Here is a 25327-nt window from a genome sequence, read left to right as displayed (position 1 = left end):
TCTGGTTATGATGTCTCCTGGCCATGCAAACACTATTGGCTTTCTCCATGAACACAGTGCAACTTTTAAAGCTACATTTCTTCATGGAAGCTCTAGCGAGGTAAGTTGTTTTGACTTTGATGTTCAGTAGCTAAAAAAAAGTATCTGAGAAGGTGGGTCCGATGACTTCCGAAATACGTACAACTCGTGATGTCTCGGGAGGGTTGGTATCCAACACGGGGCGAGTTGGCATATAGGAATAAAATAAACGTTTAAATGCTTATTATCACATAGTATTTTAAGGAGACAACACGCATATCCCAATACCTTCCACCCATATCACTAACAATCTTTCAATTTCAATTATCAATCCACTTTTTTTTGTTATTACAGTTGACTGCATTGGTATACATCCTTTTATATGTTCAAGAATTTTGTCAGTCTTTCAAAATTGTTCCGATCGTTGGCCCACTAAAGCCCAATGCTCTACTATGACAATGTTTCACCTCTTTTAGAATGTTAAATTACATAAACTCTCACTTCCATTGTAATTGGAAGTGGCTGGGTGACGCTCTGCCACACAAACTAGTTCTCGTATGTTACTCCGAACAATTGTACTCATGTTGGACTTTTAAAATAATATACTTATTGCTCCCTCTGCACATACAGTATTTTCATTTACATCTTGTTTTTGTACATGTTTATTATTAACTTTCTCCCAATACACTTCCAAAACTAGTGCCTAAATATAACGAGCAGAGTTTCCTAAGAAGCTACCATTTTCCACTCAACCAATGAAAGTAAAGATTACACAGAATTCACATTTTCTAACATGGTTTATTATATATATATTCAGTAAACTTTGTATGATACACGATACACTTTTGTTATGAATCCTACGAAAGCTCAAATCCTGAACCAGATGTTATAGCATATAGAAGTTTGTCCCTTAATGTGTGTTCTTTTTTGTATTCGGGAAGTTTGAGGAGGTTCATACACGTGGAGGCAGTAGGAAGGCGATCCTCCGAACCTGAAGGCTGGATACAGAAGGCTGGTTGTAATTCCTAGAAAAGGGAATTTAATTAGTATAATTACAGTGGTTTAAGAGTCATTAGGATAAGTAATTGCCCAGAAGTACATATATTGAAACTTTGAACAAAATCGGTGAGATCAATATTATGGCCTTAACAGTACGGATTTTTAGATCCAAAAGAATTTTTCTCTCAGAATTAGAATTTCTAATGTCTAGGAATACCTTGCTATTCTCAACCCCGCTTATCTGCAATTGATATTTTGACACCCTTATTCGATATTCGCAGTGTACCTTGCTTATTTGCAAGTGAAAACTTAAAATACCCTACAGTAATATTTCAAACCGGGCAGGCTAGCCACAGCTCTCAAATTTTGACAAAAGGTCTATTTCACACACACTCGTGTGAAGCAGGCCTAAGTGTGTGTGGACTTGGCAGGTCATCAACCACCGACACTGCATCATTTTACCTCTTCCCCCTACTAGGCCAAACTTTGAGTTGCATTGTTGTTACTTTTCAACGCCTAATTTTGAGTAGATGTACAGTCCCCTTCATTTAAGCGACTTTCCTTCTGTCAAATGTAAACAAACACAGTGCTGCTACACAAAAACCAACGACCCCCTGATACCCACTAGTGAAGGGGACTGTACCTATTTTTATTAAATTTCTTTTACATGAACAGTCAACAAAAAAAAATTCTGCACCTCTATGGTGTTATACAATATGCCACACGGGACCAAAAATTCTGAACAACACTCATTTACGCGGGTGATTCCCATTAATTTCTCAGTATTAACATATGTGATATAAAAAAATACATCAGACTAGTTATACAATGCATCACAACCAGAAATACCAACCTTACCAAATTGACATGGCTTCGGTTAGTGATCATTGCAAAGGCCATCAGACCTAGGGGTGCAGAACATTTTTTTTGCTGATTGTACACACAATTGTTCATACCGAATGTGCAAAAAAATAAAAGAAATGAGTATTAGTAGGTCAAAAACATAGATACAGTAATCATTTCTAATGTCCGGAGTAGTTAGTGTGTGACCATGAGGGGGGGAGATCACAGAAGTGGGGTGAGGTAGTGATGGTTGGGGGTCACATGAGTGTGGTAATGGTGGCTGGTGGTGGTAATAAGAGGGTGGTGGGTAGTGAGAGGTAGTGGTGGCTGGTGGTTACAGGAGAGTGGTGGTGGCTGGTGGGAATAGGAGTGTGGTGGTGGTGGTGGGTAGTGTGAGTGGCTGGTGGGAATAGGAGTGGTGGTGGCTGGTGGGAATAGGAGTGGTGGTGGCTGGTGGGAATAGGAGTGTGGTGGTGGTGGGTAGTGTGAGTGGGTAGGTGGTGGTCACAGGAGTGATGGCTGGTAGTTACAGGAGTGTGGTGGTGGTGGGTATTGAGAGGTAGTGGTGGCTGGTCAAGGGAGTGTAATGGTGGTGGGCAGTGTGGGGTAGTGGTGGCAGGTGATGACGGTGTGTGGTTGTGGGTAGTGTGTGAGGTAGTGGTGGCAGGTGGTGACGGGTGTGTGGTGGTGGGTAGTGTGAGGTAGTGGTGGCTGGTAGTGACGGGTGTGTGATGGTGGGTAGTGTGAGGTAGTGGTGACGTGTGTGTGGTGGTGGGTAGTGTGAGGTAGTGGTGGCTGGTACGGGTGTGATGGTGGGTAGTGTGAGGTGGTGGTGGGTAGTGTGAAGGTGGGTGGCTGGTAGTGATGTGTGATGGTGGGTAGTGTGAGGTAGTGGTGTGTGTGGTGGTGGGTAGTGTGAGGTAGTGGTGGTCATGGGGAGTGTGGTGGTGGGTACTGTGAGGTAGTGGTGGCTGGTGGTCACAATAGTGTGGTGGTGGCGGCAGGTGGTCACGGGTGTGTGGTTGTGGTGGGTAGTGTGAGGTGAGTGGTGGCTGGTGGTGGTGGGTAGTGTGAGGTAGTGGTGGCTGGTGGTGGTGGGTAGTGTGAGGTAGTGGTGGCTAGTGTGAGGTAGTGGTGGCTGGTGGTCACAGGAGTGTGGTGGTGGGTGGTGGTCATGGAAGTGTGGTGGTGGGTAGTGGTGATCACGGGTGTGTGGTTGTGGTGGGTAGTGTGAGGTAGTGGTGGCTGGTGGCCACTGGAGTGTGGCGGTGAGTGGTGGTGGGGGTGAGTAGTTGTTGCTGTTGGTAGTGGTGAGTGTTGTTGTTTATGATGTTGGTGGTGGAAGTTAAGTGTTCTTGGTGGTGTTGGTGAAGTGACCTACCTGCGGGCATGTTGTCGGTTGATTATTGTTATTTTTCAAATCATATTTTCGTGTAGATATACGAAAATAATATTTACTATCATGCACACACAATCTTCATACTGTTTATACATCATATAAATTACAGTACTGTACCTCATTACCCTAAGAAATGCAGTAAAACCATTATGCTGTACAGTATATGGAACAATTTAATAAAATCATAAATATTTACTACCTCCATTGATATTACTGACCCTCGACTCTATGTAACATTTACCTTAAATCCCAGTAGTGGTGGACGTGAGCAACTGGTTACAAATTTGAGTAGCTGCCGTTTCTGAGTCTCGTCAAATCCTCGTATAACTTGCCAAAATGCTTGTATTGTTGGATGATCAGTATTGTATGTACCTGATTATTGACAAAATGTGTTGTAAAATCATAAAATCATTGTGGTGGGGTGGAAGTGTCCCAAAAGCCCTGCAATAACACAAAACCCTTGTTGAGCTATTTTGAAAAATTATTTATATCTAACAGACCATTAGGACAGGACAAAGAGGTTAAAACACATTATAAGAAATGTGAGGTATTATTTATACCAAAGATGAGAACAAGTTAAAGAAATGAATAAACTATCGTAGTACTTTATTTTTCATTCATTTCTAGCTCAAGGAACTACCAGTACTTTCATGAATTAATGAATTTTATCCTTACGTCTGTATGGTACTTATATTTATAGTTCTGTAAAAAAAATTCTGACCTACTTATTCATCCTGTTTTAAGTATGGGAAGGAAAAAATATGCCTCGACTGTATTACATCACAACTTTGAATACCACACGATAAAGTGAAGACGAATACCCTTTTCACATACAGTAATACCCTGTACCCCGTTGAACATTCAGGACGTATTCCCAACGAACTGATTTTTTAGTGGATCAACTTTTAGTGGGAGTCATTGTAATGTACTCGATATGGAGATTCTTTCCAAACAATGAGTGATGCATGATGGCTTAATTTGTCTCCTGGTGCACAAAGATAAACAAGTAAAAAATAAGTATAAAGTATATGCAAACAATACACAATAATACCACTTCTCATAATTGTTGTGAGGGAGGATCGGTGAGGCTGCAAGAATGCTGTCATCAGGCAATACAGTCTCTCCTCGACTTACGACAGGGTTCCATCCCGACGACCAGGTCGTAAGTCGAAAAGGCATAGAAATTCTAAAATGGGTGTCTCTTTTTCTTCTCAGCACCACAAGAACTCTCACTTACGCTTGCCAGCCATTTTAAAGGGAATTACAAACGAAAATTTTGTCAGTACACAGTGCAATCACTAACGTCGGGACTCGAAAATACGTAATATGAAAAATATTTTATACGACCATGGCCGTTGTATGTCCGGGTTGTCGTAAGTCGAGGAGAGACTGTAATGGCTAACTCACGCAATGGAGGGAGGGAGGAAAGACGACGCTTAACCTAGCCGCGGCAGTTACATCCCTCCAGGCCACACCATGTATACGTGATTCCATTGTTCTGTAAAATGGCTTCCACCGGACCACCGTCCCCAGAGAGAAACCTTTCCTTACCTGGACCCAGCCGCACGACGTTCCTTAAGCTACAAAATTAAGTATAAGATCATACAAAAGTTGGAGAAAGGAACAAGACAGGTTGATCTCGCACGCCAGCATGGTGTTATCGAGTCTACGATCAGGACAATTAAGAAGGATGCAGCCAAGATATAGGAGCACATGAACATTACAAAGTCTACAGGTGCTTCTATGATCAAGTATTTCCACAACCAGGTGCTTCTCAACACGGAAAAATTACTTGTGAGCTACTTGGTGCGTCAGGCGCGACGGAACATGGCGGTGGACACGCGCTCAGTACGCACGTGAACTGTATGCTGCAGTGTCACGAAAGATGGGAATTACAGAGCCCAAACCCTTTAATGCTTCCTCTGGGTAGTTGCAGAGGTTTAAGAAGAGGAACAAGATCACCAATATTAACATTGGTGGTGAAGAAGCTGGTGCTGACCGTGTTGCGGCTAGGGAATTTCCTCCGTTTTTACGTGAGATTATGGAGGAAGGACAGTACACCGACGACCAGGTGTTTAACATGGACGAATCTGGTCTTTTTTGGAAAAAGCTGCCTTCCAAGACCTTCGTTGTGAAGAATGCCAGTAAGATTCGGGGCCGGAAGTTGCAGAAGGAGCGCATCACCGTCCTGTTTACCACCAATGCCTCCGGTACCTGTAAGCTCAAGTTATCGGTGATCCACACAGCACGCAAGCCGCACACCTACAAGAGCATGGACATGACCAAGCTAAATGTCCACTGGCTGACCGCACGTAAGGCGTGGATGTTCTCTACACTGTACCTCTCCTGGTTTGATGACTGTTTCGTTCCCGATGTGAAGAAATTCTGTGAGCAACAGAATGTGCCATTCAAGATTTTGTTGCTGCTGGACAACGCACCAGGACACTCGCCCCTACTGTTAGATCGTCACCCCAACGTAAAAGTGGTCTTCCTTCCTCCCAACACTATGTCTATATTACAGCCCATGGACCAAGAGTTAATCTGTAATGTAAAAGCTGCATTCTCAACTAAAAAATTCAAGCTCCTGAACGACTACACCAACACCAGGGAAGAGTTGCGTAACCTGAGTGACACCACCACCGATAGCAAGAGCGAAGACGACGAGGATCAACAGTTGGCAGAGCAAAAAATACATTTCAAACAATTCTGGAGAATATTCAACATCAAGAAAGCTGTGGACTTCTTGGTGGAGGCATGGGATCAGCTGTCTGTAGCAAGTGTTCGTCACGCATGGAGACATGTGTTGCAAGGCATTCCGGCCGTTAGGCAGAGTCAATCTGTGACTGGTGAGGTTCAGACTGTTGCAGTAGCAGTGGACCTTGCCAGAGAAGCTGCGCAGAGTGTTACAGCTGCAGGCTTCTCTGAGACCACCAACGACGACATCCTGGAAGTGATAAGGGATCCTGATGTGACTACCGACGACATGGTAGATTATGATGACGTCAGTGAAGAGGCAGGTGGTGCGTCATCCCAAGAAGAACGCCACTTATCCCATAGTAATGTTAGGGGTGCCATCGAGTGTATCGAGAAAGCCAAGCTCCTCCTTTCCGACGACCCTGACGCAAACAGGTATGAAATCTTCACTACCCAGCTGTTGCAGACTATGGAGCCCTACATCAAGGTTTATCAGGACAACATAAACACCAGCCGTCAGCAAAGCATAACAGAGTTCTTCGCCCGCAACCCACCACAGCCAGCCCAAGCCAGTGATAGTGACAGAGGTAGAGACAGTGATGATGACTTTGAGGGATTTGTCAGGGAGGCCCTGACAAGTGTGGATGACAGTGATGGTGACTCACCTGAGGGCCAGTAGCCTGCCCTCTGCCTCGGAACCAGCCTCCATTCCCGTACGCCGACCCATCTCTTCTACTAACGAAAGTGTTAACCCCAACCTTGTTTTTTTCTAACCTAACCTTCAGTTTATTGACTGTTCCCTTCTATATTATGTGTGGGTGAATACCATCATAAAGTTAAGATGTTATTTTTAGTAAAACGTACGTATTGTGTCGGGAAAAAGTGGAGTTTGGGGGTTCTGCCCGGTCTCTATTTCAATTAATCCCATATGTTATGTTGTTCACTTTACGCGGGCCGCCGTGGGTTGAATTAACCACGTAAAGTGAGGGTTCACTGTACTGTAAAATGAAACAAACATTACACTTAAGCATTATTACTACAAGTATCCCCTGCCTGGTGTCTCAACAGATAGGCCACAAGGGTTGAAAGTATAAAAGGAAAAACTGTAGAGGTAAATATATACAGTACAGTACTGTATGTAGATCTAATGTCTAAGTGGGGGAGAAAAGAAGAAAAAAATGTATACCTTTTGGTTTGGTATACAAATAAATACAGTTCAGGTGAACTAATAATAAAAACTTATCAGATACAGTACCTCCATATTTGGTATTATCCATGAGATCTAACAAGTCAATAGGGACTGAAGCTCCAGATATAAGCATCTGTAGTTCCCTCCAGTCAAACATCTGCAGCCACTCTAGTGGCACAACGTCAGCCACTCCTGTGAAAAGAGACAGTATGAAAAGGTCATGTGCCGGACTGAAATTCCTTGTCGACAACACAGCAGCTACTGTACAAGAAACTGCTGAATAACCAAGTAACTGTTGGACAGATTGGATCACAAAACAGTGAGTACTGTAAGGTAGACAGTTATTTTATGGTTAAATACAGTATGAATGGATCAATAAACCCTGGTCCAATAATTTATACATTGTACTGTATATGTCATTTCTATATTGTCCTGAGAATGGTTGGCCATTATAACTTAATTTAATTTACAACCAAAAATATTACATATTGGTACCTTTCTTGAAAGCCTGACTTTGCTTTGCTATTTGTTTGTTAAGTTTGTAGTCCGCCATCCGATAGATGTACTCAATACGATTTTCATTTGTCACTGCTACGTTGGCACCATTTGGAACTAACTCTTCAATCTGAAAAAAAGATCAAATACATATTTTCAACTTACTCATACAAACTCTACTCTAATTTCTCTTGTAACACAAATTCCAAGCATATTAAATGTACCGTAAATTTGGCTAAACAAAATTCAATATAAATACAAATATCAGTACAGTAAATGTATAGTAATTCATCCATTACAAGAACATGAATCTAATCCCCTTATTAAGTCAAGACTTACATAAAAATATCTTTATTATACTTTAAATCTCTGTGAATGTTATTTTTGTCTATGAACCACATATTGGATATAAAAAATCTTTATATAACAATAATCTGTACACAGTTAATGTACTTCATATCCCCATTCAAAACACAAAAAACTTACAGTGTTCTGGCCCAAGTCAGAGTTTAAGACAGTAAAATCTAGCCCAAGGTCTAGAACATCTCCTTGGTAAGTCTTGAGGTATAGCAGGTTACGACAAAGCTCTGGGTCTAGGGAGTCCAGGTGGTGGAATTCAACTGATGATGATGATCGCCCAAGGAGCTTGGATACAAAAAACCCAGCCAACGGAACCTCCACCAGCAGGTTCTCATATAAGGCCTGTGTACACAATTTTAATTAGAGGCAATTTCTTTATAGATGTGAGTATAAATTTCTCTGAAAATATAGCTATTGCAAAAGGCAATATAATTGGCACCATAATGCACTTTGTGACAGAACACTCCTCCAGTGTATGACACAGAAGTGTCTACAATTCATGATCACTATAGCACAGATTTTGTTGTTTACATTTTTTCTAAGTTATTTTGCTACTTGTTTTAAGATACTGTACATGGTGTCTGACTCGCTGGTTGCTCCAGTTTCGCTAATTTAACTTTTTTATGAACTGATTTCTTTAACTTATTTATGTTTGGTGTAACACATCCTGATGACTGGCTTCAATCCCCTGACAAATGTTTGACTTGATGTCATCAATGGTGTGAGGCTTATTATGGAGAACCTTTCTTTAAATTAGCTACCAGGGAGTGAATCACCCTGTATATTAATACACCATTCAAAAGAAAATTCAGTAAAACTACCCACCTTCCCTAACATTCGTCCAATGAAGTAATAGTGTGTTTGATAGTCCTCAGCTATGTGGTGAGCTCCAGGATTTGGGTAGAGAGTATTTTCTCGAGTCAAGAGAAAGAACCCTCGAGTAGGGTCGAAGGCGGTCTTCAGCAACTCGGACAAAAACTCCCGGAAGATTCCTCCTCCGTCTATCCCGACTTCGTCTAGGCCGACAGCGTTCATGAGACGGACTCTCATGCGCAAACGCAGATTTGGTTCTAAAGGAATAAAAAGTTCTGTCAGTCTCTTCATGTCCTGCTGTTCTGTGGTTCAACCAAATTGTTTCCATTTGTTCGTCAAACATTGTATAAATAATAACTAAATCTCAATATGTATTATATAAAAAAAAAAACTGAAAAAAAAGAGCGCCTTGCGCAAAGAAGCTGCCTGGCTAATGAGTGGTAAACAACAGTCGGAGCTTGGCGGGCCTTATGTTTTCACGCATCTGGAACAGGAACAGGAGAAAAACTTTCTCAAGATTCTTACAGCATTTTTGCATCCCTATTCAACATGAGCAAGAGAGCCAATAGAAAGTGTATAAGCTTAGCCGAGAAACTAGATGTGTTAAAACGATATGAAAAAGGTGAGAGGTTTTCGGATATTATATGGAGCAAGCAATGAACATATTTTCTGAAGTGGATCCATTAACAGAACAAAGCATTAAACTTTAAATAAATGCAAATGACCTCTACATAAAGATGTATAATGAGAAAAAAAAAAGCAGCTGTGCAAGGTTCTTTCGACAGCTTTATTATTCGAAGGCCTGAACCATCAACTTCAGCTACACCATCAAATTTAGCATCATAAGCAGCTTCAACATCAACTTCAGTTTCAGCAACAACTTTATGGAAAGCTACAGCTTCAGCCAGAGTTGAACCTGATGACTTCGTCATCTGAGCAAAAACCCGCACAATATTCATTGGCTGTCTTTGTGTTTTCGACTTTACCACCATTGGTGAGTAGAATTTTTGTTTTACATTCATAAATATTATTTAAAACATATATGAACAGTAAATAAGTGTTGCTTTCATATTCATATGTAGAGAAATGATGGTATGTTTTCACATGTACGCACTTACTGTTCATACGTTGGCGTTCCCAATCGCCTCGCCTTATTTCTTTACCATTAGTGGTTAGCTTCTTCTAGTGTTCCATTTATTAACATTAAATAACATTACTGAAAACATACATACAGTTATTCATTTTTTTTTAAATTAAGTTCACTACAGCTACAACCAGGGTCTTATTTTCTTCAGTTTCTTATGTAGAACCATCGTCACTCACGAAAACAATGCCGTTTTCTCTCTTGTGTGTTTTAATATTCTACATATTATTAATGAATTGCATTGTTCATTTCACATATAAAAACATTAATTCAACCAAATACATATTCAGTAATAAACAATAATGAACCTTTTGTACATATTCTTAAGATAAATGACTGTTTCCTTGAGTATGCACGTACTGTATACATTGGCGTTCCACTATCAGTCTGACTTTTTCTTTAATATCAGTGGTTACTTCTACTGTACATTAAATAACATTAATTAAAACATACATATTCTTTACATTAATTTTACTACAGCTACAAGCAGGGTCTTATTTTCTTAATTTTCTCGTGTAGAACTGTCGTTCCAGACTCCCGGCTGTAAACAAACGAAAACTATGGCGTCCCATCTCCTTGTGTGACCATAATATTATTCATTTATGTTGTATAAGGTGCATTCAGAAACATTATTTAAAGAATATAGTTTGCAATTTTCATTAATTGTATTGTTTTTTGGGGGAAAAGACGGTAAAAAGCCAACAAAAGATATGAAAAGGTCACACTTGGGAACTCATCTCATTATTATTGCTTTATTTTAATGGTAATTAATGATTCGCGATACGACGATTCACCTTACACTGCAATATTGGAGGACACATTAATGTCGTTATTCGAGGCTTTACTGTACAGTACACCTAGTGAGCAAGTGTTGTACTACAGCAAATTAAAAGCCATTAACATAGAGAGGCTTTTGCATTTCCTCATCGACAGCAGAACTATTTATAAACCATTTGGGGTTAAGAATAATCAGGGTTGTTATATATCCCAAGCACTAAGTCTCTTTCAGACAAGTCTACACATTTAACTCACCATTACTAGGGGACAATTTGTCAAAAGCATCTTCATAAATATGAGTTCTTCTTATAGATACACTTATCATTGGCCCTTCATTGAAATCTGCACGCATCTGACTCATGCTCCTGTTACTGGCCACCAATGTGCTGAAAACTTGCGTGCGTGACTCGAAGGGAATGACGAACGGGAGTTCCTGTAAAATTGTGGCTCGACGCTGCTCTGTAGTGGACAGTGGGGGACCTTCAGTTTCTGTGAGTAAGAGAATAATCCTTGTGAAAAACTACCCCACGAGTACAAGGAAATGTGGGTCTATGTCTGGATGTCAATTTGCGTTAAGAGAAGGGAATATTAGAGTGATCACAATTACTAAAGTTACTTACTTCACAAATTATTTATGGCACAGTACAATTGAGGCATCTAGCGTAGGAGGGACGAACTCGCCAAATCATAGTTTTGAGTAAACGCACAAAAAAAAGTTTTAGAACTGTAAAATCACAGCGCCATACGAAAACAACGGGGAGTAGAGACGAACTCGCCACTTCCTGTCATCACAGTTGGAAAGATAAAGCCTGGGAAATACCGAAACCATAGAAAACAGATTTTTGGGGGACTGGCGAGTTCATCCCTCCTACGCTAGACACCTCAATTAACATCAGACAAGTTGTATTCTTTTCAAATCCAGAATGTTGGACTTTATTAATATCTCCCTAAAACTAATGCCTTGTAAATAAACTTATCTCTCTAAACTTATGACCTGTAAGTCAATAACTGAGCCAAATCTTAAGATACTCTTGTACAGTGCATTTAGTTAATCTATAGTTGGATTATTATGAAATTGTCAAATAGCCTCGTCCTGGTTTGTAATTGGCCAGTTAAAAAAATTAATAAATAATGAAGTGCTGTAGATTTACTAAAATTTCCTTCCACCAAGGATACTGCCACATTATCCAATCATAAAACCACATGTTATATTGCTGGGCGGGGCCGAGTGTGACATATCCATAATGCAGAGACTATAGTCGAGGTTCACTTACCTAATTCATCTCTTGTGAGCCACCTCTGAGGCATGAACAATCGCCTTTGTCTCCGGCTGGTGCGTGGAACAAAGGATATTGTTTGACAGTTACCTAATGGCAGTGAGACACGCGAACTTAGCCAGTGACCCGTGGGGCAAAACATACGCCTGGTGTCACGTAGGTGAATCTGCCGCAGCACTCCAACACACACCTGAAAGAGCAAGATACAATATTGAATAAAAGTAATTAATGAAGGGAAAGACTGATATGGAAAATAATGTTAGGCCAAGATCAAGGTGATAAATGATGAGTAAACACAGATGATGTGAGAGGGAAGACACAAAAACAAGAGTACAATGCTAGGAACACCAAGAAACATCTTATTACCATCCAACCTTGAAGCCTATAAGAACATGAATATCCCTAAAGTTAACTCCTAACTAAAGGTCGGCGAGAGCTGGCTACCACCTGTTGAACTAAACTGTCTGTAGACTGGTGGACTGACCGCACCACACGACAACAACACAATTTGAAACTGAAAATCCATAATATGGATTTATACACCAAAACAGACAAGAAAAGTATGTGAAACAGCACAACAGTGAGGGTAAAGACCATGTACAGTACGTAAGATACATACCAACAAATGATAAAGAGGAGGAGAAGGAGAAGAGGGAAGTTTGATGATGTCTGGTTGTTATGTGAGGCTGAAACAGACGGAGAAGAGAGTCTGTAGTGTCTGGGATATGAATGTTAAATTTGTAGTAAATTTAAATTGTATTGAATGTGAATTTTGTGCTGAATCATGAATTCAGTTTAAGGAAAATTTGTATTGTTTACCAATTTAAGTGGATGTAAATTTTGAAATGAAAGTAATAAAAAGTGAAATACAGAGCAAATCAAGAAGTTAATTGAATGTAAATATAGTTTTAAAATATATTAATATTGTGTGAACTTTGTAAGAGACTGAGAAGTTAATCATGTGTGAATTTTTTGGCTATACTGTAATAAATAAATTTTCATTATGTTGTGCAGACATTAATCTCAAATTTGGGTGAAAGAAGATATCAAAGGAATACTCCTTGTGTCCAAAAATCTACATAAACATGAGAATAAAATTACAATGCAGTCCCAATTGGTCCTTAACGTGTGAATGAATGTCTGCAAAAAACAGGCCCGGTGCTTCGTCCAGTACAATACCAAGCTCTCTAACCCATCTTGGCAATAAGGCACTCATGATAATATTAACTGACTAATAATTCACTTGACCTCAGCTACCTACAGTGGCATCACAGAAAGACAGGGAACTGTCCTGACAGGTTCTTGGAAATCAGCCACCCGATATTCCTGTACCGATACCTCTTATGACAAGGAGGGCTTAAGACATGCCCAAATGACAAGGAAGAGTTTAGACAGATGCCCAAATGACAAGGAAGAGTTTAGACAGATGCCCAAATGACAAGGAAGAGTTTAGACAGATGCCCAAATGACAAGGAAGAGTTTGGACAGATGCCAAAATGACAAGGAAGAGTTTAGACAGATGCCCAAATGACAAGGAAGAGTTTAGACAGATGCCCAAATGACAAGGAAGAGTTTGGACAGATGCCAAAATGACAAGGAAGAGTTTAGACAGATGCCAAAATGACAAGGAAATTTAGACAGATGCCCAAATGATAAGGAGAGCTTAAAACAGAAGTCTATGGAAGCATATGGAAGAGGCCTATGTGCAGCCAAGGATTATAACAGGCTGTTGTTGATGATATGGTAAAACATGGTGGATATAGAGAGTACAAAGACTATACCTAAAATGCTGTTCTCTACTATACTAAACATCAATATAATTTCAGTGTTTATATGTTGACTGACTAACTAAACCCCCCATAAAAAAAGTAAAACTTATTAATAATTAAATAGAGAGTTCATGGACAATAACTTTAATGTCAAAGTTATGCTCATACTACTCATGACAGTCAAAATAAAAGTAGCTAATTCCCAGCCACCGTCTTACCTTTCAATAGGGTTTCATGTCTTTCACTGTCATATTGTGGAGTAAACTCAAAAATTAATTCAATAGCAAAATCTAAAAAAAAACCAGAGCAATAATGATTTAATATGATTATTAATTCCTGAAACTATTACATTACGGTTGGGATATATCGCAACTTTATATAATGATTTTCTATATCGCGGCTACCAAAATTATCAAAAATTTCCTATATATAGCAATAAATTATTTTATTTCACGACGGAAATCAGCCAGGAAATATTTCAAATGTACTGCCATGGCAAACAAATGCATTATTTGCCCACCAGAGGCACCACCGTGCCTGCTTACTCCTGCATTCACTCTTGCCCGGTCAGTCTTTCTGAGTGAGTGACGAGAAAGCAGCCGACTCTGCTGCAGATTACGTGTTCTTAGGCGAGTGTAAATAGGTTGCTTGTGATGTGAAAAGTGAAGTGAGGATAATGGAAAGCTTAATGGAAAAGATTTAATACTGTAACTAATATTTTTGATTTGTTCGTTTATGATTGTCAAGTGAGGGTGGCAGTGTGGTGTCTGGTGTTCCCAGGATGGTGCGTCAGCTGCCGAGTCTAGTGTTCCCGAGTCTGGTGTTCCTCGATATTGATATTGAAATAGCCAGTTGTTCCCGAGTCTAGTGTTCATTGGCGCCTTAGTTAGTAAGAAGATGAACTCGTTTAGTCATTTTTTTGGCCTCCAGAACCTAAACTTATTTTCCCCATTGATTAAATGTAATTATATATCGAGATTTAATATATAGCAAACATCGTTGGACCCTATCTCGTGATATATGCCGACCCTACTGTAATAAACTGTTTATAAATATCAAAATGTTGTAGAGAAAGTGGTCTAAGTTTGCAAATTGTTTGTTTACAGGTACAGTACTGTAAACATAGAGAGAAGCTACACGTAATGCAATGCTGACAAATCCTGCAGCAGACAAAGTGTACACATAAATCAGTGATCCACACCTTGAAGCAGTGAGCCCACATGGTCTTGTATGATGTGTCAGTAAGTGCTGACATCCTGGTGTCGGGGTGAGCCAGCTCCACTAACCCTACACACACGTCCCTCAGACTCGCCGACATCTTAACGAGCTCTTCCACAGAGAACGGAAACTGGTTTTGGTAGGCCTTGGGATTCCGGTGTCCACCGTTCTCATCTATTGAAGTAACATACAAATGAGTCTTCCCATCCTTACTTTCAACTACATAAGGTTCACATGAAGATTAAACACCCCAGCTTATTTCACCTTATTATTAACCCCCCAACACAGGCCTTACCCCATCAGGTAGCAGTAGACTTACTGTTTAATCAAGAAAAACAGGTTAGGGTTCTTAATCTTCACGTGATCCCCTTGCAAACCAGACTGGGTCTGGCACCATGCACATGTATTCTCAACACAGAAAAACATGACCAAAATCCAGTTATTATGGAGGAAAGTTATTGTAAGTGGGGCTGCCACTGTAGTAGAGAGGTTGCTGAAGTTAAGTGTCAGAGATATAAATACAGTGGTGTACAGTGCATAGTCAATGAAGTTTGCAGTGAAAACATAACCTCTGCTCCACCTTTGGCGGCATACATTGTGAGTGTCATACCATACAACCACTTTTGGCCTTAACTACCTCCACCTCAAGACTCAACTGCCTCATAAGATGTGAACAGTTAATAAGTACAGTACTTTATTATGAACATGTACTATGTGCCTCTATATTTAATTGACAGGTATATTATAGTGCAGTAATAATTTACCATAATCTCACCATGGTCTCCTAAAAACTCTGAATCATGAAGTGTAGAAAGAACAGCCGTGAGTGTAGCACAAAACGTGGCCAGGAGGGGCACCAGGGTGTCGCGTTCATAGGGAGCTAAAGGTGAGCCTCGGGCCAGCACCTGTAACAAGGGAGGTCCTCGCACTCCTGAAAAATGAACCCATCACATTACAAAATATATTTCTGCTAATACAATGGTAGAAAATTGGATCAAGTGTAAATCATCCCAAATAGATTATTTCACCAAGCTTAATCCCCCATGTTGCATTAGGGTGTTAAATTTAAGTTGAAATAGTAATGTGAGAGAGAGGAAAGAAAAGAAAAAAAAGGCCATACATTACTTTCATTTAATGATGAATACAGTATTGTCATATCATAATTTACAACACATTTCTGGATACAGTCATCATTTTACGGTCATTTTCCACACTTGCAAGGGTTAACCACAGTTACCTGACGGCAGCTCTCCATGAAGTATGGTCTCTCTTGTCAGGTTCTTAACTCTAATGTACAGTATTGCTCTAAACAGTGACTCACCAAAAGCTGCAGACATGGTGTTCATACTTCCTGGTAAGGGCGCCCCCTGCTGTAAACTAGACAATACAACCCACATGGCCCGCAGCAGTTGACGCCGCGCCACAACACTGTACAGTAATCTGAAAATTTCACACCATTACATTAGCATTTAATTTTAACTTGCCTAAATGGGAATATAATGCCAATAGTAACAATGTTACTCACTCTGTAAACATCTACTAACTGCCCAACGTTAAGATTATCTCTATGGGAACTAAATGAGTGTAACTGATGTGCTGTTAGTTTGGTTAATTCTGGTTACTCGGGAGTTTCCTGAACTAAATATGATTTTCATTAAACTGTATAATTTTCATTTACTAATCACTGATGAAGGTGTGTATTCCCACCAAAATTCCCAGGCAAGGATAAATGGAATACTGTACTATAAGATAAATTTAAACACCAGCGAAGCAAATGGTAATAAAATTAAAAACAAAACCGTACATGGTAAAACAAGATTAATGCATTTAAAACATAACTAAACAAGGTACAGTTATATTAACTTCATAAATATAAAAGAAAGTAAACAACATGAATCAAAATTGCAGAAGACAACTAACAACAGGTACAGTTGCTTGCACTTATACCTGGTGCAATGTCTGGTGCATTTTGTGAGATGTGGCAACTGTGGAATGCTTGTCTAGTACCCTTAGTCTGGCTACTATTACAACATTCCCAGGAGTTTTAATACAATGTAAACAAACACAGAGTTACCACATCTCACAAAACGCACCAACCACTGTATATAAGTGCAGGCAACTGTACAAACAAACAGTCTGACGAGAACTGTACAGTAATACAGTACCCCCTAATAGTGCGCATGATACAGTATGTTCCTGGAAAACGGAGCGCTATCCGAAGCAGCATGCCATGGGGGTCATTAAACCATTGCACATATGGAGATGTGTTCCTGATTATGTTATTTCTTACCCATGAGATATACAGTATTGTATGTGAAGAGTACAGGTATTAATAAACACAAATTATTACAGCAATTTACCATGAATAATTAATGAAAAATAAATAAACAAAGTACTGTACAATATTGCATCATGAATGAGTCATAGTCGAATGAGAGAGAGAGGCAGCGTGTTGGTGAGACAGTGGGAGGGAGGGAGGTGGGAGGCAGAGGGTATTGTATGGATCAGCTCTGGCTGAAGCTAATCCATCTCTGCATCACCGAAATTATGATTTAGGAAGTGATGATGATGGGGGTGGTGATGATGGAGGTCATGGTGGTGAGGGAGATTGTGGTGAGGTGGTGATGAGTCTATCGGTTTCTTTGGTAACACTGCACCTGCAGCACTGCCAGACACTAATGAACAGGTGATGTCTACCAACAAAATTGAGTGTAAATATAAATGAGCAATGTTGTATCCCTTCAACTTTACATTATATAACATTTTAAAATATGGAGTGAGAAAGGTGGGGGTGATTACTGAGTGGAGGGGAGTGTTAACACGCACCGGGTGTGGTGCCAAGCGCTCCTCAACAGCCGACGGTCAACCCGCCACAACACCCGCCACCAGGCACTTGTGCTTTAGTTAACCACACACAATTTTGTCATAAGAAGAACTACACTTACAATGAAATTATAAAACATTTAATAATCAACTGTAGTCATGGTTCTCACGAAAGTGAGTATAAACAGAGAGAGTTGCTCTAGGTGGGTTGAGAGTGTTCAGGCTCATGACTTTTGACTTATTTTATGGATTTTCATCTCTTTTTTTTTTTTTAAATAAAACTAGAGCTCCAAGATGCAAGGAAGAGTGCTATAATGAAACAGGGTAGTGCTAACCGGGGTATTACTGTACCTGCATTCATGAAACTGGAGAGACGGAACCGTCAGGAGGTGATGCATGAGGCGGGAGAAATGGAGCAGCACTTCCGGAGAAACTTGCCGCTCCACGTGACTCAGTAGCCACCCGACGTGTTCCGTGCTGTTCACCACAGACACACACTCCTCTGCTAGCTGGGGAAGACATGACTGTGTTAGAATGATAGAAGAACAAGGTAAAGGAATGACAGGACAAGTTGTTCATTAAAATATATCTGAAAAAAAAAAACTCACACAAACTCTTCATTCTACTAAGCTTTCAACTACAGTACTCTTTTATTAAATGTTAATCAATTCCTCAGAAGAATGACTGACTCATACCTTACGTAAGACAGGGTCAATTGGTTTGGATGAGTCCATTGAGTTATCATCTTCGTCGTCAGAATCAACATCACTAACATCACCGATGAGATAAGAGGTGGCTCCCCCTAACAGCTCACTAATGGCTTGTAGATAGTTACACAAAGAAGTTGCATTGTTAAATTCTGAAATGTGAGAAGACAAATATGTTTCAATAAATATGTGTAAAAAAAAAAATAAAAAAAATAAATAAAAAAAGGTTCATACATAGACGTAATGATAGGTGCAGCAATGATCTGGATGTTGATGGGAGACTGAGGAAAATGTGAATCCAACACAAAACAATTTAAGATTACAAGAAATATATACAGTAGTGATTTGCCATTATAAAAGAGAACAGCGACTTTTTAAAAATATTTCTGGTGAATAGGGGGGCAGTCTGGAGCACCTTAGAGAGTTCCCCCCCCCCCCAACCTAATTCCAATGTATAGAGGTTCTATTGTAAGCAAAAAAATTAATTATATAAGAAAACAGTTGAATGCTAATAGACAGATAGGTATTTGACCAGGGAAAAACATCTTATGGCTATAAAAATAACAAAACTCTGGAAAACCAGTGAAAAATTATCTTCAGATCCATGGAAGTTAAAATGGATTGAACATAAACAACAGGAGATGACAAATGGTAACTACAATAGAGGGGACAACAAACTAAATATACCATTGGACAGTGCCATATCATCATACTCTACAAAATGGCATATGAAAAATAAGGTTTCCTCAGAGTGAACATACCAGCGCTGGAGTGCACAAGCATGAGAAGCGAGTAGAGTAATGGAGGTGCAGGGCAAGAGTTGAGGAACTTGAGTGAACGGCTTCCCAACACCGCCACTATTCTATCCATGGGCAGCTTGTAGCTGACGTTGGCGGCTAGACAGGGGATGACGAAGTTACATATCTGACTATGGGCAGCCCCACCAAATACATCTTGGCACAGCTCATGTATCACAGAAGTCCTGAAATTCAAAATAAATTACAGTAGAAGAGATAGAGTACTGTACCTTCATAATACAGTATTTGCATTACATGGGAATAACTGTACAATGGCTGTAACCGAAACCTACATTTGTATAGTGTTTGAATCTCAATCAATCAACCAATCAGAGTACCCTCCTCACATCTGAGGGTAGGCTACCACAGTCCTCCACTCCTTATACTGTAAGACATTGTGCTTCCAATAGCCCTCAGTGCAATATATACTATTTACTCTAGTATCAAGTAATTCTGGGGTGGAAACCTTCATACTAATTACAACAGATTTGTTCATGTCATTTTTGTGATGATCTGGTATATACTGTACAGTACTTTTTATTATTATTCCTAAGCCCTGCAATAGGTAAGTTAAGAACACAATTTTGTTTGTCCCAAGAGAACCATTACAGAAAAAAAAATATGCCATGTACTGTACTCACAATAGTGTTGAGTCATTGACAGCAGAAGCAAAGGTAAGTGGCTTCATCAGCAGGTGCAGGAGCGACTCAGCAAGAGGAGTTGGGGGATTCTCTGAAGACTCGTACACCTCGGGGATACGAGAGACTATCAGCTGAACCATTTGTTGATAATAACCTGAAAGGTAAGTAATGAACAGTTAAGACTATTATATACATATAATCTCTATACTTAGTCGAGTGAATCATTTGTTGACAATAACCTGAAACATATACAACTGCATTGATACAATCAGAAACTTATAACATCTGATCTAATTAGTACACAAGATATAAGAATTGTACAGGTACATACAGGACTACACACACAGTACTGTACATGGTTATGTATGTCATGACTTTAAATCCATATGAATAGTTACTGAGAAGCAGAACAGACAAAGTTACTCAGCTCACCGTGGCAACTGGTAAGACAAAGACACATGGAACGTAAATTAGTCCTCCAAGAAGTTTAACCCGAGAAATGTGGCACAGATCCATAAAACCTGATCGTGCAAGTGCGACACACACTTATAGAACGGATGCATTTTAAAACTCATGCGAGGGCTAAGTGCGGTGACTATTATTCCTCCCCAGACCCTCTACCCATCTCTCTCAATCACTCAGTGATCATATCGGGGGTTATCTCAGTAGCCACACAGTCAGTATGGTGGCAGGATGTAGGCCACGCTCGGCAAGTAGGGATGCGTTACCCTCCACCACCAGTGTTACTAGTGTTGGTGAGAGGAAAGTCTGTACAAAGATAAAAATGCCTATAAAGTGTGAACTTGAGCTAATATCTAGTAGTAGTGGTGAAGAAAGTGAAACAGAAGTGCAAAGTGTTAGACGCAAGGTGTGTGTGTGTGTGTGAGAGAGGAGGAAGAAGCCTATGCAGTTAGCTGATCCTCCTATGTGAACCCACGTGGCACACTCCAGAGAATGAAAAAATAAAGCCATTAACTCCCTTCCAAATTTGTTCTCACAGCCGTGGAAACTGATTCAGTGCTGTTATCTCTGTCAGAAGGCCCTATGTGGTATATAGAGTGTGTAGGTGAGGAGAGAGATGTCAGTGATGGAAGTTTCCACGACTTCTCTTGTGATGGGGAGGAGGAAGAACAGCCATGTGATCAACGTGTGGGAGTGATGTTTATATGAAAATATAATAACTACTAAAATACTAGACAGAAACATTGGCCACACATCCTCTCCTCCCCTAAAAGTGACACCTCCACCTCCTCCCTCTACAGTACAGCGCTGTCAACATCTTCCACCACACGCTAATTCATCAAAGAATTTACCACAACCAAACCAATGTAACTGGAGGATTCATAGTTTGGTTGTGGTAGATGTAAAATATTATATATCTTTATTCTATACTGTACAGTACTGATAATTTTATAATTTTTGAAAAAATTTACTCGTGTTTTGCTGCACACGAGGCTTGTCAAGGAAACTGGGTCCTGCAGTTCTCGGGTTAAGTTCAACTAACCTAACCCTTTCATCTCACCTTGATTTGGCCCAATCATATATTCACAATTAACCTTCAAAAACATAACACCTTTACCATTTCATTCATATCTCATTTAAAAAACATAAATGACTATCAGATACCTTAAGAGTCCCCCAAATTAGTACAGTACAATTATCATAACTTCCCTTTCTTACCTCGATTAATCAGGTGTGTGTACAGAGCACACAGGAAGAGTTGTTGGTTAGCATTGGAGAGTTGGCTGGCCCAGCTGTCCGGAGCCATGATGATCTCCAACAGCCGCAGTGGAGAAGCATGAGACACTGTGTTCTCTCCTGATGGACAGACAGATAGATAATTACAGTAATCAGTAAAATTGTCATACAAGATTATATTGAATCTTTATTTTATTCATATGTAAAGTGACGACAAGGCTTAAAAGGAAGGATCACCTGTAGAATCTCCACTCCACCCTATTTCACCGAAAGATCAACCACCCTAACACTATTTGGGGGATGAGGTTAGGTTAAGTTAGCCTCAGGGTGGTTAATCTTTAGGTGAAATAGGGTGGAGTGGTGGTGCTTCATGAGAGCCATAAAGGCTATAACATTCAGCAAGAGTTCATACCATTAGTTGAGTAAGTGACCACTTGTAGAGCCATGTTAGCCAGCCGAGGCAGGAGGTACATCCACCGAGGTAATGACCCATATACCCACTCTGACAGGTGCCGCTGTTCTCGTACTACCAACTGACACACCAAAAGCTGAAAGGTTATCATAATTATTACCCTATTAATATTTAACATGCTGGTGAGTCCATCTGAAATCATCTCTATGGAATTACAGTACGTACAGTATAATATATTATCTAATTGACCTTTAATTGGTGGGTAATGATTCCTCACTCCATCACAGGCACAAAAAATGGAACTCGAGAAATCTAAAACTTCCACAGACGATGGCTGCCACACACACACAAAAGAGCACCAACTACCAACACAAGGTACAATATTATACTCACTAATCTCCCACAGTCTTCTTTAGCATTAAATATTCTAATAAGTAAGGCAATCAATCTTATGGCCGAAGCTTCAGTTATTCCCTGGACTTTGGCCAACGCTAGTTCACTATCACATTGTAGACGAAGATCTCGCTTAGTTCGCTTCTGACTCAACATCCCCCTCGTCCATGATTGTATGGTTAGTACAGCTGCCTCTCTTCTTCTCTGTCGCTGAAATGGTATAACAGTTTTTCACGCTGAATGTATACATGGAACACAGGTACAGCTATGGAGTACAGTATCATATATTTATCTATACTGTACTGTACAGGAAATGCAAGAATCTATCTAATACATGTAGTACAGTACCATACACTTTATTTGCATGTGTATGTATTGTATGTATAACTCAACATTCTCATCCTAATTACTGTATCTTCCATTTCTAACTGGACTCTTTTTAAACATTCAAAACTGTGAAAAAATATCTCATGATATAAGTAGTGTATCACCGTTATGTAAATTAAGTTTGTCTCTACACAACAAACCTCTCGTTCTTCTCTGTCATTTTTCAGTTGGCTGAGGAGCTCCAAGCGCTCTATGTTCCGTGTTCTGCTGGCACCGCCCAACCTCTGCTGCGGCTTCCGGCGATAGTCCCCCTCGAAACTCCACATTATGCCTGATCTAGCATTAACTTCCTGTAAAAAGATAAAAATTGAACATAACAAGGAACTCTATATACAGTATCGATACTTTAACTAGGACTGACGGCATCTTACACAGTAAAATGGAAAAGCAGTAAGTAACATGTTTTCTTCCATAAAATGTTTTTCTAAAGTTGCTCCTACTAACACACAATTACCAATGAATTTACCTGTAATATGGGTAGTGTGAGGGCCATAATTAATCTACCAGTAATATATGTGTAGGGTGAGGACCACAACTGCTCTACCTGTGATATATAAATAGTGTGAAGGCCAAACCTATTAGTATGAAGAGTTTGGGAATTTTAGGTCAAGAGTCAGTAATGCCGTTTGATGTTTACTGATAGAAATTTAAGCTATAAGACGTTGAGGCCAAAATATGAATAGGCCACAGGAGTTTTTAGGCTGAAAGACAATAAGTATGTATAAAAAAATACCAGTACCCTGGTATTTATTGTCTTAAATAAACAAATTATACATGAAAAATATATAATTAAATTTACCAAATTATAGAATTTATTAAAATCAATTACTGAATTGAAATGAATTGAAACAGTTTATTTAGCCAGAAAAACACAGATACAGAGTGGATAATAATAACAATATTAACATGGTTGAGCCAGTTGAGAACCTGAGCTCTCTTTTAGGCACCTGATATATACTATACAGTTATCTCAAGGAAATATTATGTAACATTTAGTAACACCTGGAATAGTACAATAGCATGGTGGTAATAAAAACATCTCATTATGTTACCACGGTTATCACTTCAGTACTTCAAAACCCTGCCCACTCTGTGTGATGAAAATTGCATAAGTTAAGTGAACTCAATAAGTCCAAAAACTATAAATTTACAATGAAAACAGTATAGAGTATTATTAATATTATGTATCTATATTTTGCTCTATCTCCCAATATAAGAATCAACATAATGTTCCGAGAATGGTCACTGAGGCGTCTGCGTCTCTGAGTTTAAGGCCACTTCATTGGACAAAGTACTTGCAAGTAGCACCAATTTATCCTCCAGCATCTGATAATTAAAGTAAAGTAAGGTAAGGTAAGATTAGGTTAGGTTAGGTTAGGTTAGGTTAGGTTAGGTTAGGTTAGGTTAGGTTAGAATTGAGTTGGTTTGGACTTAGGTTAGGTTAGGTTAGATTAGGTTGAATTCTTCCCAATCTTTATGCATTAGAGTAGTGTAAAGGCCATAATTAATCTACCTGTAATATTAGAGTAGCATGATGGCCATAATTAATCTACCTGTAATATAAGTGTAAAGGCCATAATTAATCTACCTGTAATATTAGAGTAGCATGATGGCCATAATTAATCTACCTGTAATATGTAAAGGCCATAATTAATCTACCTGTAATATTAGAGTAGCATAATTAATCTACCTGTAATATTAGAGTAGCATGATGGCCATAATTAATCTACCTGTAATATAAGTGTAAAGGCCATAATTAATCTACCTGTAATATTAGAGTAGCATGATGGCCATAATTAATCTACCTGTAATATAAGAGTAGTGTGAAGGCCATACACACACACAGTACTATTACCAACTATTAATTTACCCCATTATCTATTTTCTCTAATTATTAATATAAATGTTATTCACTTAATATGATGTTAATTAATCCACAAATACATTAACTAAGGTTCATATAGATCATAAGAAAACTTTACCCATTTGTTAAGATAAAGAGGAAACAATCTCTACACCAGTTATCCATCACTTAATATATTCCATCAGTTTCTCCTAAATTAAGGTAAATATATGATAATTACCACCTTTACCTGTTATATACTACTCCAGGCCATATAGTTGAAGGTGTTGATAGGTAATAGGTTGTTAATTAAGGTGAGGAGAGATGACTATGACATGACACAATCACCCTCAGATGGTTGTTGTCATTCTATTACATCTACATCATCAATATACTTCAATGATTTAATAACTAATATATTTATTTTATGTATTTATATATTAAATTAGTGTAATATTAATGATTATGTTAATTATTATTATTTTTTATTATTATCGTAAGTTTGGGTTTAAAACATATTAGTTGTGTAGGAATTATTAATGTTATTCTTTTGTTAAATAATAATAATAAACCGTTTATATATATCTTCTTTTTTTTAAATTGAGTTTTTATAATAATGTTTAGATATTAG

General features: G+C 39.1%; 1 protein-coding gene across 2 annotated transcripts; it reads right to left on the bottom strand.

The window, feature by feature from the left end:
* Window positions 1-796: 796 nt before the first annotated feature.
* LOC121860581 (ubiquitin-protein ligase E3C-like) lies at window positions 797-25079 on the bottom strand. 2 transcript variants are annotated; one of them, XM_042357747.1, is made up of 21 exons: window positions 24947-25079; window positions 22994-23143; window positions 22467-22676; window positions 22074-22209; window positions 21644-21781; window positions 19964-20117; window positions 19287-19507; window positions 18514-18677; window positions 18170-18327; window positions 17822-17893; window positions 16317-16435; window positions 15771-15926; window positions 14979-15169; window positions 12006-12198; window positions 10987-11220; window positions 8823-9067; window positions 8124-8339; window positions 7638-7767; window positions 7209-7334; window positions 3501-3631; window positions 797-1043 (listed from the first exon to the last, which is right to left on the bottom strand). In XM_042357747.1, the coding sequence occupies exons 2-21, from the start codon at window positions 23117-23119 to the stop codon at window positions 876-878; spliced, it is 3288 nt and encodes a 1095-aa protein (XP_042213681.1). In that variant the 5' UTR covers window positions 23120-23143; window positions 24947-25079; the 3' UTR covers window positions 797-875. The 2 variants fall into 2 exon arrangements, with proteins under 2 accessions (XP_042213681.1, XP_042213682.1); XM_042357748.1 differs by lacking the exon at window positions 17822-17893.
* Window positions 25080-25327: the final 248 nt, after the last annotated feature.

This window comes from Homarus americanus, unplaced genomic scaffold (assembly GCF_018991925.1).
Source record: "Homarus americanus isolate GMGI-L3 unplaced genomic scaffold, GMGI_Hamer_2.0 scaffold11150, whole genome shotgun sequence".
NCBI classification, from domain to species: domain Eukaryota; kingdom Metazoa; phylum Arthropoda; class Malacostraca; order Decapoda; family Nephropidae; genus Homarus; species Homarus americanus.
Note: the sequence above shows the minus strand (reverse complement) of the source record. Positions and strands in the feature narration are given on the sequence as shown.

Coding starts and splice junctions, on each gene's coding strand:
- LOC121860581 (XM_042357747.1), bottom strand. CDS start 23,119: ATGTGGAGTTTCGAGGGGGACTATCGCCGGAAGCCGCAGCAGAGGTTG. Junction 15,927..16,316: donor CACCATGTCTGCAGCTTTTG/GTGAGTCACTGT, acceptor TTCATTTTTCAG/GAGTGCGAGGACCTCCCTTG. Junction 8,340..8,822: donor TTGGACGAATGTTAGGGAAG/GTGGGTAGTTTT, acceptor TTGTGTACACAG/GCCTTATATGAGAACCTGCT.